This window comes from Bipolaris victoriae (assembly GCF_000527765.1).
Source record: "Bipolaris victoriae FI3 unplaced genomic scaffold scaffold_21, whole genome shotgun sequence".
Taxonomy (NCBI): domain Eukaryota; kingdom Fungi; phylum Ascomycota; class Dothideomycetes; order Pleosporales; family Pleosporaceae; genus Bipolaris; species Bipolaris victoriae.
Genome location: NW_014575371.1, coordinates 143,662 through 157,455, shown reverse-complemented (window position 1 = coordinate 157,455; position 13,794 = coordinate 143,662). Strand labels below are relative to the sequence as shown.

At 50.3% G+C, this 13,794-nt stretch overlaps 7 protein-coding genes across 7 annotated transcripts; 2 read left to right on the top strand and 5 right to left on the bottom strand.

The window, feature by feature from the left end:
* Positions 1-141: 141 nt before the first annotated feature.
* COCVIDRAFT_24544 (glycoside hydrolase family 35 protein) lies at positions 142-3,279 on the bottom strand (the record flags this gene model as incomplete). The annotated part of the gene is made up of 3 exons (XM_014703570.1): positions 142-2,115; positions 2,202-3,037; positions 3,132-3,279. The coding sequence occupies 3 exons, from the start codon at positions 3,277-3,279 to the stop codon at positions 142-144; spliced, it is 2,958 nt and encodes a 985-aa protein (XP_014559056.1).
* Positions 3,280-4,360: 1,081 nt separating this feature from the next.
* COCVIDRAFT_92655 (hypothetical protein) lies at positions 4,361-5,356 on the bottom strand (the record flags this gene model as incomplete). Its single annotated transcript, XM_014703621.1, has 2 exons — positions 4,361-4,936; positions 5,066-5,356. 2 exons carry the CDS (start codon positions 5,354-5,356, stop codon positions 4,361-4,363), a joined length of 867 nt encoding a protein of 288 aa, XP_014559107.1.
* A 493-nt stretch (positions 5,357-5,849) lies between these two features.
* Positions 5,850-6,481, bottom strand: COCVIDRAFT_35637 (hypothetical protein; the record flags this gene model as incomplete). Its single annotated transcript, XM_014703620.1, has 2 exons — positions 5,850-6,143; positions 6,203-6,481. 2 exons carry the CDS (start codon positions 6,479-6,481, stop codon positions 5,850-5,852), a joined length of 573 nt encoding a protein of 190 aa, XP_014559106.1.
* Positions 6,482-7,008: 527 nt separating this feature from the next.
* On the top strand, positions 7,009-7,995 carry COCVIDRAFT_24541 (hypothetical protein; the record flags this gene model as incomplete). The annotated part of the gene is made up of 4 exons (XM_014703569.1): positions 7,009-7,448; positions 7,505-7,638; positions 7,698-7,823; positions 7,892-7,995. The coding sequence occupies 4 exons, from the start codon at positions 7,009-7,011 to the stop codon at positions 7,993-7,995; spliced, it is 804 nt and encodes a 267-aa protein (XP_014559055.1).
* A 345-nt stretch (positions 7,996-8,340) lies between these two features.
* COCVIDRAFT_92755 (hypothetical protein) lies at positions 8,341-10,106 on the bottom strand (the record flags this gene model as incomplete). Its single annotated transcript, XM_014703619.1, has 3 exons — positions 8,341-9,742; positions 9,795-9,986; positions 10,042-10,106. The coding sequence occupies 3 exons, from the start codon at positions 10,104-10,106 to the stop codon at positions 8,341-8,343; spliced, it is 1,659 nt and encodes a 552-aa protein (XP_014559105.1).
* A 333-nt stretch (positions 10,107-10,439) lies between these two features.
* COCVIDRAFT_35634 (hypothetical protein) lies at positions 10,440-11,094 on the bottom strand (the record flags this gene model as incomplete). Its single annotated transcript, XM_014703618.1, has 3 exons — positions 10,440-10,525; positions 10,580-10,915; positions 10,980-11,094. The coding sequence occupies 3 exons, from the start codon at positions 11,092-11,094 to the stop codon at positions 10,440-10,442; spliced, it is 537 nt and encodes a 178-aa protein (XP_014559104.1).
* Positions 11,095-12,020: 926 nt separating this feature from the next.
* Positions 12,021-12,870, top strand: COCVIDRAFT_92731 (hypothetical protein; the record flags this gene model as incomplete). Its single annotated transcript, XM_014703617.1, has 3 exons — positions 12,021-12,224; positions 12,277-12,304; positions 12,356-12,870. The coding sequence occupies 3 exons, from the start codon at positions 12,021-12,023 to the stop codon at positions 12,868-12,870; spliced, it is 747 nt and encodes a 248-aa protein (XP_014559103.1).
* Positions 12,871-13,794: the final 924 nt, after the last annotated feature.

The window sequence follows — 13,794 nt, the reverse complement described above, 5'->3', positions numbered from 1 at the left end:
CTGCATGCTTACGAAAAATATGTACAAGAGACCCAAATGGTATCCAAAGTGCTACTTCATGTGAGTAGTGGAATCAAGAACTCCCCGTTTGCCGTGAATCCCTGTATTCTTTCCCACTGTCTCCTTACGAAACAAGTTTTCTCAAGCATACTGATTTCGATCTTCCCACTTCGGCTGCAGCTCCTCACCATCAATCTCGCCAAACCCAAACCCACTCTCATACCGCGCATACTCCACCAATCTCAACGTATCCAGCTTGGCCCCCTTGTCCGTCTGCGCCCACACAACCACACTCAGTGTGTTCTCCCCTCTCATGTTGAGTATACCCGGCGGAACCGGGAACCGCGTCTGCGGTCCAATATGCGGCACAAACTTGCCATACTGGTATCCATTCACAAACAGCATGACGCGCGCAATCGTGTCCTTGGGCGCCCCTAGTTCAATCCCAATCGGAACATCAAGATCAGCATCGATATTGAGCGAAAAGGTAGTAGTAAACCAGCGTATCGCAGCGCCCTTGACGCCCTCGACTGTTGGACTTGCAGACTCCCAGGATGCAGTATCGAAGCCGGGGAGATGCCAGCCTAGACGCTCGCCGTAGAGACCACCTTCGTTCATCGGGCCACGAACGGGATCCAGGTTTTCCTCTCCACCAGCATTTCCTTGGATCTTCCACTGGTCAAAAGGTAGCTTGGTTCCATTGCCAGCGAGGAGCTGTGCGCCTAGGATGCCGCGGGGGTTCTGGGCTCCTGCCGGTCCGGTGGAAGTCTGATCATGGCCCGTGTAGTCGGTAATCACTGTCAGGACATTGCCTTGGTCCAACAGTGCTGCGTTGCCAAAGGACAGCTGCGCTGTGGTTGATGTGAGTGACGCGTTGCCTCCATGGTATCCCAGGGGTTGTCCGTTGAGCCACGCATTCCATCCGGCAGCTACGCCTCCTTGCACTGTGATGTTGAACCCGGTGGCTGTCTTGCCGGAAAAGTAGCCACGGTAAATTTTCGCGCCCGTGTAAAACTTGTAATCGCTACTGAAGAGAACAGGTAGTGTAAGTGGCTTGACTGGACTAAGGGTAGTCGTCTTGTTCGCAACAACCCAGTTGGCGTCGTCGTACGAGGGTTGGATTTCTGGTGACGAGTCTGCGGCTTTGAAGTTGGAAAGTGCAGGGAGTGTGACTTGGCGATCTGCAGTCCCTTCAAGATTTGCAGTAAGAGCACCGTATGGCGTCTTTGTGGTGTCAAGTTTGCGGCCGTTCCAGGATATCGTCTCAACGTTTGCGCCAGCGTAGACTTCTATTGAGGTTGCATTTGCATTATCACCAATTATGGCAACAGTTCCATCAGTAATGCTTGCTGACCGCACGAGATACGGGCCGTGGACGAGGATTTGTTTATCGGGCGTGACGTTGGGATCATTGGTCGTTGGCGGTGCAAAAAACGTCCATGCCGATGGAATATCCAAAAGGTACACCAGAACCCCATTGGAGAACTCGGCAACCGTCACTCCCTTACTTTGTGTAAAGCTGAAGCGAGAATATGTCCCGTTTACTGGTGTACTTGCAACATCGGACTCTGCGCCCCACGACTTGAAGGTCAGGTTACCACGCGACTTGAAGGCAAACTCACCAACCTGACCTTGCCGCGTGTAGAAGACAAGTACAGGGCGATCAAACAACCCGTACGATGCAATCTCCGCCGAAGAGTAAAGCAGCGTCTCATCTCCAACCGCATAATCCGTGACAACCCATCTACTCTGCCGCCCGGCAAGCTGCATGCTCGGGGTCGTCACATCGCCCTCGGACGTCTTGACCGTCATGGAAAATCCAGTCACATCCCTTGTGCGCGTATTATTATTCTCAGCAAGGTAGAATCGTGCATCTGACTCGCGATTCTTAAGCTGCCAGGTCCAGATGGCGGGGCTCGAGACGGCATTCGCTGTACCGTTTGCTTCCATGAAGGTATTGTGCAGGCCTTTGCTCACACGTGTGAACAGAGCAAGAAGTTTGTACTGTGAGAATTTCGGGCGAACCTCGCGAGTCTCGCGGAGAGGCGCATTGTAATCGTATGAAGTGTAGACGACAGGTGCAGCGAGCTGACCCCAATTCGTGCCACCATACGCCTGTAAGAGTTGTTAGTCGTCGCCAATATTATTATACCATCTATTATCTCATTTACTTGTCTGAATGAGATAGAGATAGAACATACCATATACAGATTCAACAACGTAGCCCTCTGCCCAACCAACCCCTTATAAAACACATCCGCAAACTCCGGACTCTGCTCCGCCTTACACTGATCAAAAAAGAAACCGCCCCACGGCTGAAACCAGCCGCCCTCAAACTCAGGCAGATACTCTGGTTGCGACGGCGACACCTCCTGGAACCACTGATAATACGTCCTGGGCAGATTAAACCCCGTGTCGAGATTCGTACAACTCATACCACCAGGATAGCTATCCAACCCATACACATCAATCGCGCCACCGACATTCTTGTAGTCCGACGACCAGCTCTTCGACCGAAACCCCTTCTCATTATGCGTCAGCGGAACAACAATGCCCGCATCCTTAAACGCAGTTTTGAGCTGTTCCATGTACAACACCAGCGTATCGTTAGCCACATATCGCGTCTGCTGCAACTCATTTTCCACCTGCGTAAGCACCACAGGTCCACCGTTTGTAATCTGGTTCTTCGCAATGATACTTCCAACTTGCGCGACCCATTCAGACCATGTTTCGCGGTAGGTGGCGTCGCTCGTGCGGTACTTGCCGCCGCTGCCGTCGCTGGTCCATAGAGCGAAGCCGCCGCCGTTGGTTTCGGCGTTGCAGTAAGGGCCTGGGCGCGCGATAACGTAGAGGCCTGCTTCTTGGGCTGCGGAGAGGAGACGCTGCAGGTCTTTTGCTGGCGAGGTGAAATCGTAGGTGCCGCGTGAGGCGGAGTGGTAGGACCAGAAGAAGTAGATGCTTACGGTGTTTATGCCGTTTGCTTTGAATTTTTGGAATACGTCAGACCAGAGGGCGGGGACGGGGAGGCGTGCGTAGTCTGTGGTTTGAGACAAAAAGGGTTGTAGTTAGTAGTGACTTCCGTTGGTCTTTTTCGTCTATGTGCTTGGGAAGGCAAAGAGGGCTATACGTACGGAATTCTCCACTCATAATCATGATGCGCTCGCCTTTGATCATCAACGAGCCATTATCCCATTCCACGGTCGTCTGCAACCCATTATTCGCAGCGAGAGCGCTGTAAACGAGCGATGCCGCGACAGCGACAATGCGTGAGAGCCGCATAGTTGTGTCCCTTTGCACCAAAACACGGTGTCAACGAAAACAACAAAAAGCGACGAGAGAAATGCCCTTGGATCAAAAGTTACGAGCGACGGGCGGTCAACACAGCTTATGTGCTTTAACCCATAAGCTCTAAATCTATTCTTGCGCCTTGTTTGCCATTTAAGGATGCTTGCTTTCCTTGTGCGTACATAGCGCGACGATATCATTGACGGTACATTTTGTTCCCCGCGCCCGCCCGGGGGAGGGAAGAAATACTAGAGCTAGGCCGGCTGGACGGGCTAAATACGTATGCAAGGTACCAGTAGTGTATTACTACATGAGTACCTGGGGAACGAGGTTATTGGGCGGGCGCCGGGATAAACGGGATATCATCCCGCCGAGACGCCGAGACGGGAACGACATGGCTTGTTTTCGAGGCTGCGGAGGCGAAAGGGGCCGGGGTGTGCGATTAGCATGGTGAATGTGGGATTACTGGCAAAGAGGGTGGGCTAGACGAAGTAGGTGGTTCTGGGGAAATGGGAATGCGGACTTTTAGAGGTTGGTGGCTTTTGGAGATGGTTGCGGTCTTACGTAGTGAATTGTAAGTGGGCGTGGGTGGTAGCTTCCTGATTGCAACACCGCCTGTTTATGATAACGAGACATCTAATGCTCAAGCCTTTTATTTTATTTTTTCAAGTCGCTTATGGTAAATTTGAAGCACTATCGGCACTTTTCGAATTACATAGGAAGGAGCCTTTAGAAACAACTCTGGCAAGCTTCTGAGATTTCAAACTATTAAGCAGACCATAGAATAGTATGGTTGATATTCTTGCTGTTTCACTTGTGAAACAAGTGGAATATCGTTCTGTAGTTCTTCCAGCATTCCCTGGATTGGAAATGAGAAGTTGCTGAGTATCTGTCTCCGCCACATTTACCTCCTTCTATTCTACATCTGGAAACCCATACCAAAACTCCCTATAGTATTAGAGGAACACATGGTAAGCCTCTTTTACTCAAAATCCAGCTCAATTCCACACGTAGCATTCTGATGGAACGACCGAAAACTTGCATTTGTCATGATGATTGACGACACACACTACCGCTACCGAGCCCTCTTATGCTGAACCTCTACCCTTCCCTCATCCCACCTTCCTTGATCATGGCCTTGCCCATCTATTAAACTATCCATCTCCATACAACCAAGCTTCCCTTCCTCATCCTTGCTCCCCAGCAGCACAGGAAAAAGCGTAAAAGCAAAGCCGGTCCCAACCGCAAAATACACCAACACCGCGATCCTCCGCAATACATCCTCCTCCTTTTGCACTGGCAGATTATCCTTCCAAGCGCTCCACATATATGCCGACATACCGCATACGAAGTTAGTAACAGCCAGCGAGATCAGCTCATAAGGCGCCTCCATTAGCGTTAGAGAAGCAAGCGAACTCTGCCATACGAGATGCTCACGGGAATCGCGATACTGGACGCCGTTGGAAAGCCATATACGCAGTGAAGACGCGGTGCGAACGAAGCCTAGTTCGCGTTGCTGAATGCAGGTGAAGAATGTAGCGAGTAGGGAAAGCATAGTGCCTTGTGTAAAGCAAGAACGAACAATAAACGTCGTATCAGAAAGCTGAGGCAGCGACATTGCCTGGAGTGCTAATGTTGCTAGCAATGCGCCCTGGAAAAGGATTTAGCTATCATGGCAGTGGGGGTGAAGGTGAGGCGGGGTACGTAGTAGTCGTAGCAGCAGAACACGCCTTCAAAACGAAGAAATGCAAAAGAGATAAAATAAGAAAGGGAAACATACAACCAAAGCCACAAGCCTAAACTGCTCCAACTTTGCTTCTCGCAGCTCAAGTACCTCCTTATCAGTACCCTCATTGATTATATGCTCCAGCACCTCCAGATCTCGCGCATCAAACAGCAGCCACAGACGGTAGCGATACGACGGCCCGTACCGTGTTCGCGCCCACGCATTGTCGTTCCACTCACGGAGGCGCGAAAAGCCATTGATCAAGTAGCGCGGGGCTAGCAGAATGCGAGCAGCAGCTCGCGCCGGAGTCCCCAGGGCACTCCAGATCTCAGCTGTATTAGACATATACGGCAACAAAAAAAAAGATCAAGAACAGAAAGAATAAACGACAGGCGGGCGCGGGGAGGGGGGGGACTTACGCCCCATGCCTATGTACGTAAAGTAGACATGGTATTCGGTCGAATTATCCAAGATCACTCACCCCTCCCCAGGTCCATGGCAAGGGGAGGGTCTCCACTTTCTGGGCTGCTTGAGGCTGGTGAGGCATGCATGCGGTATAGTTTTGGCCCCCAAATCGATTGGGGGCTGCTGCGGATGCAGCGCCATTATTGGCTTATGACGGAGATATAGGACAAATATAGTATACCGTCGCTATTGATTGCGCATAAAGTGTGGCGATGACAAGATCTGGACGGGGAATACATATTAAATCGGAACAGTTGAATGGATCCTGGTATTAATGCAAGATCGATCTAGAATATCACGACTGATCGTGGACCGTGTACGCTTGCCTTTGGCAAGTTTACCAGATCTAGTATAACGGTTGTACCACGTTCCTCTATGCACTTGTTCCCGAAGCCTTTGCCTTTTCCTGTGCCTCCAACTTTCTCCGTGCGGCCAGAATCATCTCCTCTCTCCTCCTTTGCAGATTCGCCTGCCTCTCGTTCTTGTCTGCACTCCATGATTTTGACTTTGGTTGCTCTTCTTGCGCAGCCTGGGGTGCTTCATTGATCTTTGAAGATAGGTTGTATCGTGTAATCAGATCGGGATGTGAAGGCTTTGCTGGTGCAGCGGCTGGTCGAGCGGGTACAGGTGAAGCGCGCGGTGCAGGTATTTGGAAAGATGGCGGTGCCTATCTCAACGTCAGCGAACCAAGTTCTTTTTTAACACATGCCCATGAATGGGTCCTACCGTATCCAAGCCCCTCCCACTCAACGCCCTCTCTGTTGTTGCTGCAATATTCCCACCGTTTCGTTGCAGATCCCACGCAATGTCCCTCCTATTTAGTTGTGGTAACATCTCAGCTACCTGGTCAATCTGCGCCAGATTGATACGGGGTGTGGCGCGGTTTGCGGCTGCTCGTGTGCCAGGCGCTGCTGGTGTGGGTTTGCTAAAGTACCATCGCACGGCCAGGAAGGTGACGACGATGAAGACGAGTACCTGGGGAACGTTGATGCTTTGTTCCGCCATGGCTGTGTTCTCTCACTATGTACCAGATGGTACTGAGATAGTGCTACAAGGCCCGTGGCGTGCCCAAGAGCGACGTATGAAGTTTTGAGTCCGACAGTACGGAGCGACGTGCAGGCGAAGTTGGTATTGGGTCTGTGGCTAGTGAAAGGATTATGTGGCTACGGGCGACGTCTGGTCCACGGTGGGATGAGTGTGTCAACTCAAGGGTTAATGATGTGTCGGCTTTGGTGGATGAGTTGAGGTTGACATGGATAGTTCGGAGGAGCCTCGGCGAATCGCCCACTGCCGAAACGTTGCCGCCTTGACCCCTTGTTGACGTTCACTCTCCGACCCACAAGACCCCTCCTTCTCCACACTCCATCCTGGACCCTTATCTTGACGCGCTTTGTTAAGTTCAGGCACTTTGTCTGAACTGTTCACTCTTTTGGTTTTTGCCATTGCTTCACCACAGCGTGATGCGTTTTTGTTGCGAACATCTCTCTACATATACCCTTTCGCGCCAGTTACGCGCCGACATTCCTTAGAAAATGAGTTCTTCAACGATTACCAGGAAACCACTTCCACAACCTGCGCAGGCGCACTTAAATGATGGTTCTCCTGATATCGCGACCGCTGCCTTTGGACCAGGATTCAATGCCCCTGCGCATCATCAGGATGCGCTTTCAGAGCAGCAAAAGAAAGAGACGGCAATTGACGACTCCGCTTCTTCAATTGAGCAGGGTGTGACGGATGATCGAGGAACCAATGGAAGACGGAATGCGTCTAGTGGAGGATTTCTTGCGGGCGTAACGGGAGGCGCCTTGGGTTCAACTATCTCTCGCCGTCTCGACAACTTGCTCCCACCACACAAAAGATATTTCAACAATCGCATCAGCCGCCGTACACTCCTTGTTATTATCGGCGCTTCCTTCATTCTTCTTTTGGCACTCATCATAGGCCTAGCAGTTAGCCTGTCTAGCAAGTCCGAGTAAGTTGCCGTTATTTAATTCTGGTTTCTTTGTCGTTGCTAATTCCGCGTGGTAGTGATACTGCCCTCCCTCTACCTGGAGGGGCGCAAACTTATGAGGGCGACTTGACCTATTACAACCCGGCCCTTGGTGCCTGTGGTCAGACTCACGGCGACGGCGATCCAGTCGTAGCCGTCTCCCATATCCTTTGTAAGTCTTGTTTCCTCTACCACAACTTAACATGCCGACTAACATTGTGGACTCAAAAGGGGACAAGAATCAAGTGGGCGCCAATCCAAACACCAATTCGCTCTGTGGCAGGAAGATCCGTGCCCATCGTATCGATGAGAGGACGGGTAAGGAGGCCAGCATCGACGTGACTGTGATTGATAGGTGTAAGTACCTCAGGCCGTATTGGCCCACCTTATTTTCGTTCAGTGAATTGGCGCTGATCCTATACCAGGTACCGGCTGCAAACCTGCCGACCTCGATGTTAGCCCTGCCATGTTCAAAAAGCTGGCCGATCCCGATTTGGGCAGGGTTACGGTTGAGTGGGCTTGGTTGTAAGAGTCTTGGTGGCGACGTTTTGCACATCTCTACGCCTCGTTCTTTTGAGTTTTTGTCTTTTTACTTCTTGATACCACTACTGTCTTCTTGTCTTCTTGTTTTATATTTTGTCTCTCGTTCAGCATATTTGCACCATAATCTTCCGAGTTCATGATTCCCCAAATATTTCCTGTTGACGTCTGCATGAACGCCTGTCTCTTCGATACCCCTTTTTGAAATCTTTAAATAGCATACAAAGATTTATCATCACAAAACCGCTTAATCAAAAATATATGTCAGATCCACATGCCCTTATGTATTCAGGAGGCGACAGAAACCCCAAAGCTTACTACGACTCCCTCAGCCTCACATACCCCAATACTTCTCAACAATATCTCCCGGCAAAACCCCCTCCTCATTCCTCGCCCGATACACCTTCAACGGGCCCCCCTTGACATCATATACCAGTATCCCCGCCCCACCTCTGATTCCCCTCACCGTCCGTTTGATACTCGCCATCAACCCCACCATCTTCCTTAACCTCTCCTGATTCGCCGCCTCCCACTTCTCAAACTGCTCTTCCGCCCGCGTAACACTAACCGAATGCACCGTCCCCTTGTCATGATTCCCATTGATAAAATACGGTGTGCGACCGAACCACAGCTGCGGCATGGCGTCAGCCACGCGATTCAATTTCTTGGCTTTGATCTCTGCGAGAAGGGCCGGGGAAATGAAAGTGCCTTTTTCGACTGCTATCGTGGGTGCATCTGGTAGTTGCATGGGGGTCGACGACGACGAAGGATGTTCTGCTACTTCTAGTTTTTTCATCGCAGCTGTGAGCGCATCAGCTGTATCGTGCTCCGAGTCGTCATAGTAAGCGTCGACTTCAAACCTCACAACGCAATCTAGCGGCCCAATCCGATACCGAATCACTCTATGATGGCTACTCGAATTTCCTAGATCCTGGTCAGGTGTGGTAAATGCTCTTTCAAAGTTATGCCCGTAACCGGAGTTCGGGGCGCCGTGCACCATGTGCTGGGCGGTACGCTCTTTACGACTTATCACGAGGGTGTTGTTGATGAGGTTTAAGCCCATGCAGAAAGGATCGAGTTTTTTGCCTGCGGATAGATCGAGGAGCTTGCGGAGGGAATTGCGGTTGGCAAGGATATCGACGGTGGTTAGGTTTGTCTCAGGATTCATGAGGGAGAGGGCGCGGAAGGCGGGCTCGAAAGGGTATTTAGGGACACGGGCGGCGTTTTGGTCGATGAAGTGGTGTCCAGCGTCCTGTGCCAGGGTGGTTGGTAATGGGGGAGGTGTCCATTTTGGAGGCCCGCCGGGAACGTAGATGGCACCGTCATTTTGCCAGTTGTAGCTGCAGAGAGTTTCGAAGCCCTCTGTGGAGTGGACGGGATTGTTGTCGGGTTGCAATGATGTTGTGTCGATGGTGAGAATAGGCCTCCCTGTGGTCTCTTTAAGCATCCATGCTATCTTCCATGTTGATAGTTTTGTTTTTGAGGGTCCCCGTTTCGAGCCTGACTTATGAGTTGGATCTGGTGTAGATGCAGAAGCTTTTGCTGGGTCTGGATTTGGTGGTGTCACTTTGGAGTGCGTATTCTTGGCCGGTGGTACTCGAGAAGACGATACCGACACGGGTACTGTGGTTAGTTGGGGCTCTTTGACATCAGTAGCTGGTTTTACAATTCCTATAGACGAAGGAGGCGATTCTGTCGTTAGCGAAGCTTTCGCTGCTTGTATTCTTGCACGCGCACTGTTGCACCCATAAGTCTAGAGTCGATATAGATCTGACCGTGCGGACGTACGATTTGCTCGGACGCGGCTTATTTTTCTTCGGCTTTACAACGGTTTCAGAACCTTCTTTCGGAGCAGACTTTACACTTTCTGTCCTCAATTGACTTTCCCGAGTTGTCTTCTGAGCCGCAGGAGCCTGGTTTGTTAGGACGCCTGACGCGGTGAGTGGCGCGCCAGTTGCCTTCTTGGACTTTTCGCGCTCACTGCGTTCACGATAAGCTAGCCGTACGTGCGTATACTCTGGATTGAATGCCTCACTGCTTCGCCTGACGGCAATCGTCCTTGTGAGCTCCCTTTTGAGGAACACTGCTTGGATCCACCATGGAGGTTGCCGTGTCAGTGGAAAACTAGGGTTGTTCTCTTGACCAGGTGCAACTGCAGGGACTAAAGGCGGGGGCCGGGCGATAGGCTGTGTACATCCGATATTCAGCTCGGCACGTCGTTATTACTAAGGTTTAATTTAATTTATGCGACATTGAGATATAGCCACAGCTTCATGACATGAACGTCAATGCTTCCGACACACCACTCATTTTCTGGCAAATTGCTTCCATACTTGTATATGCCTATGTACAGAAATGTCACAACGAAACTACTCGAGGCGTACATGACCTCCAAAAAATATCTCCTTTGCTATTCAGCTACCACGCTTTTGTCTAGCAGTAATCACGAATGTTATAACTATTATAAATATGGCTAGTTCTGCAAGCGGGGCTTGCACCCTTGACATAAAGGCTGGTTTCTGGCCATGTGTCAGTTTATCTCGCTAGTAATCGAGTCAAATGCGGCAACTTACTGTCAACGGGAAGATTAGCGGATGGCTGGCGGACAATAGTCTGGCTCCGATCTGCTGGCGTAAGATCGTTTTCACATTGTATCTGGTTTTGACCGCCATTGACTGTGGTGCTGCCAGTCCATACGTCGATATGGTTGATCTTTGGGTTCGCCTTCCAGTCGGTAGTGCACTGGGCGCAGTAATCTTCGAAGCGCAGGTATTTGCGCAAATATGGGTCGTAGATGACCTCGCACTGGGTGAACTCGCCGGGAGCAGAGGCAAAAGTCAAGGGATCGGTATAGGTGCCGGTACCACCAGCCTTGAAGCCACGGCCACAATCGTAAGCAGTCGCTGGGCCTAGTGGATTGTTAGCATTGGCCACCAATCCTGGTGCTGGTGACAAGGTTTTATCTTAACTTACCTGCTGGGTCGTTATCTGGGTACCCATAAAAGGTATGGGTGACCTTGGTCACTGTGCTGCAGCCCATAACGGTAAGGCTCAGGCTAGAAAGAGCGACAACGATTGAGGTACGCATTATGATGGCTGGTGTTATAGATGGAATTTGGGTATTGACTCGGGTTGCTTGCTGCGATGTGCTGCTTGAATGAAGCTGGCAAGAGATGTCTTATACTTTTTATCAGCTATGTCGGTGGAGAATCTTTACGGGTTCTATGTACAGCCTCAGCCTCTTTCGACCCCAACTCTACCGTTCTGAAGGGTAGTCCTTAGCCGAGAGTTCCATTTCCAGTAATAATCCAGATCAATGAGGGCCAAAAGACAGAAATAGAGCAGCCTGTAGTCGTTTGGGTACACATCAATGGGAAATCGGTTGCCGAGATTGCTTAGCGGTTCTTGTTCCCCTACCCATGCTTGCAACTAACCCACAGCGACAAGGATTTTTCTTCTTTTGGAACGCCACGATCTGCTTACAAAGCCAACTAGAGGTCACATAATCTATAAGATTTAGCCATTCCAGGAAAATGGCCAATCAAGTTCGCACTAGTAAGCCCAAGGAGCGTCCCGCCCCGAAACGGCCGCCAAAAACGCCAATGCGATTGTGGTGTCATGGCGTGAATGGCGGTCATGTTCATGCACTGAAAGAATTAACAAGCACCAGATAGAGTCAAGATGTTCATACTGGGGTCCGGATTGGCGCACCCTGACTTTACCCGCCGGGCTAGTGTTTCTACACCTAAGCACTGCACCTAGTTCTGAGTGGTTCTCACCCACGATAGGCGACCAGCAAGGATTTCTGATCGGCGAGGCTGGATTCTTTGAGCGACTCATGCTTCATTGAACAGCTGATTCCAGGGATACAACCAGTTCTTTTAGTCAGCTGCATGAGCCGCTGTTACGAGAAGAAAGCTTCTCCCTTTGCCCTCACTTCTGCTACTATCCCGCTCTTCGGACTATACTCGCGAGTGGCCTAAGGACTCAGCAAGCCTCCTCGGCCCCGCTACAATGGTTCAACTCGGCTCCCATGCGTGGACGGTTCGCAGCCTTGTCTTGCTCGCTACATTGTTCCATCTGGTATCCAGCTCAATCATTGCCACGTTCACGGACGACAAATGCAAGAATGCATTTCAAAGCTTCACTGTTGAAAACGGTTACCCCAATGGCACCTGTTCTAGATTGGCCGACAATGGCAAATACGGGAGTTTCCAGGTACGGGCGAGAGCGAGACGACTGCCTGTAGGACAAAAACTAACGTCACTAGGTTATCGGTCTCGATCCAGGCTGTAGTGGTGAGTGAAGGGTTTTCCAAGACAAATACATGAAGGCACTAACTCTATCAGCGACGATCTATGGCGCCGATGCTGAGGAGTTTGTGCCTTGTTCTTCAACCGCTCTCCAATTCGCCCAGATAGCATCCTGTTACAATGCTTCATGGGTTTACTACAGCGTCGACATGTGCACTCCGCCCAACCCGACTATTAATCCCTTGCGCCCAACGCAATCTTCTAATGATGTAAACAATTCTAAAAAGAATAATACGGGCGCCATAGTTGGTGGTGTCGTTGGCGGCGTAGGCGGTCTTGCTCTCATCGGCCTCGCCTTCTTCCTAGTCTATCGTCGTCGTCGCAACAAGAAACACGCTCTTGCGCAGCCACCTGCCGTGCCGTCGCCGCCGCCCGAAGCTGCCGGAAACAATATCAACGAGTTACCACATGACGGAGTAAAGCCAGAGATTTATACATCAGAAGCTAAGCCGCATGAGATTGGGAGAAATAGTCTGTATATTCCACCCGAGCAGCCGCCTGCAGAGCTCGAAGGGAGCGCAGCTGTTCGGGATGAGAAACACGGTATCTAGGCTGCTGTAGGAGGATGCTTATAGTATAATTGTATCATGGATAGACGTGCTAATACCTATCAATCTATTACTAACAAACAAACTCTACCTTATCTTGTTCTCTGCATTATTTCTATAAAGTGTATGAAAACCTTATGAAGTTATATTCTTCTATCTATGCTGGGAGTATGGGCGAGGTATAGGTTTTGAAGAGGGATCACTCGATTTTGGCGATATCATAACCTAACTGTAGACAGAAAATAATCCCTTCCCTCCCTCTTTGGCATGTTGTGCGGAGGCGGTAAAAACTTAAAGAGATAACCAGAGGTCGTAATGGCGGGATCATCGAATATATTCGTGCGTAGTGCTAGGTATGTGAGAGTTTGGGCGCAGAGCTAGTTTCTTGCAATCATATATAAGAGAAGAGAGATGACTGTTTCTTCACAAGAAAGCAGTTCAAGATTAGGCTGCTGACAGATTACAATGGGGATAGAAAGAAGTGCAGTTTTGGCAAAGTGTCCGGCCACTAGCAAATCCCCGCTGTCGTATGTTTTTTGGTTTTGTTTTTGCAACTTTCATTTTTTTGTCCGAGTCGTGTATTGGCAAGGTCTTGGCAAGATTCCTAGAAGAGATGGACTATTAATAATTTCAACATGGAGATTTCTATCCCTGAACAACCTTTTGAAGACTTCACACAGCTGATATACAAGAGAAGAAGGTAGGATGTGTAGGCTATAAATTGTTTCGTGTAAAAGGTTGAGGACCCATGAGAGTCGTGAAAGACAAAGTCCAGGCATCACGTGCGCAGGCGATAAGGCTGACCCGGGTTACGCGTCATTGCAGCCGCACCCAGGGCCGTGGTCCAACACCGCCTCTACCCACGACATGGTCACGTTTCTTCGGCTTCTCTTCACCCCGCCCGCCCTATTAATCGCCTATTTACAT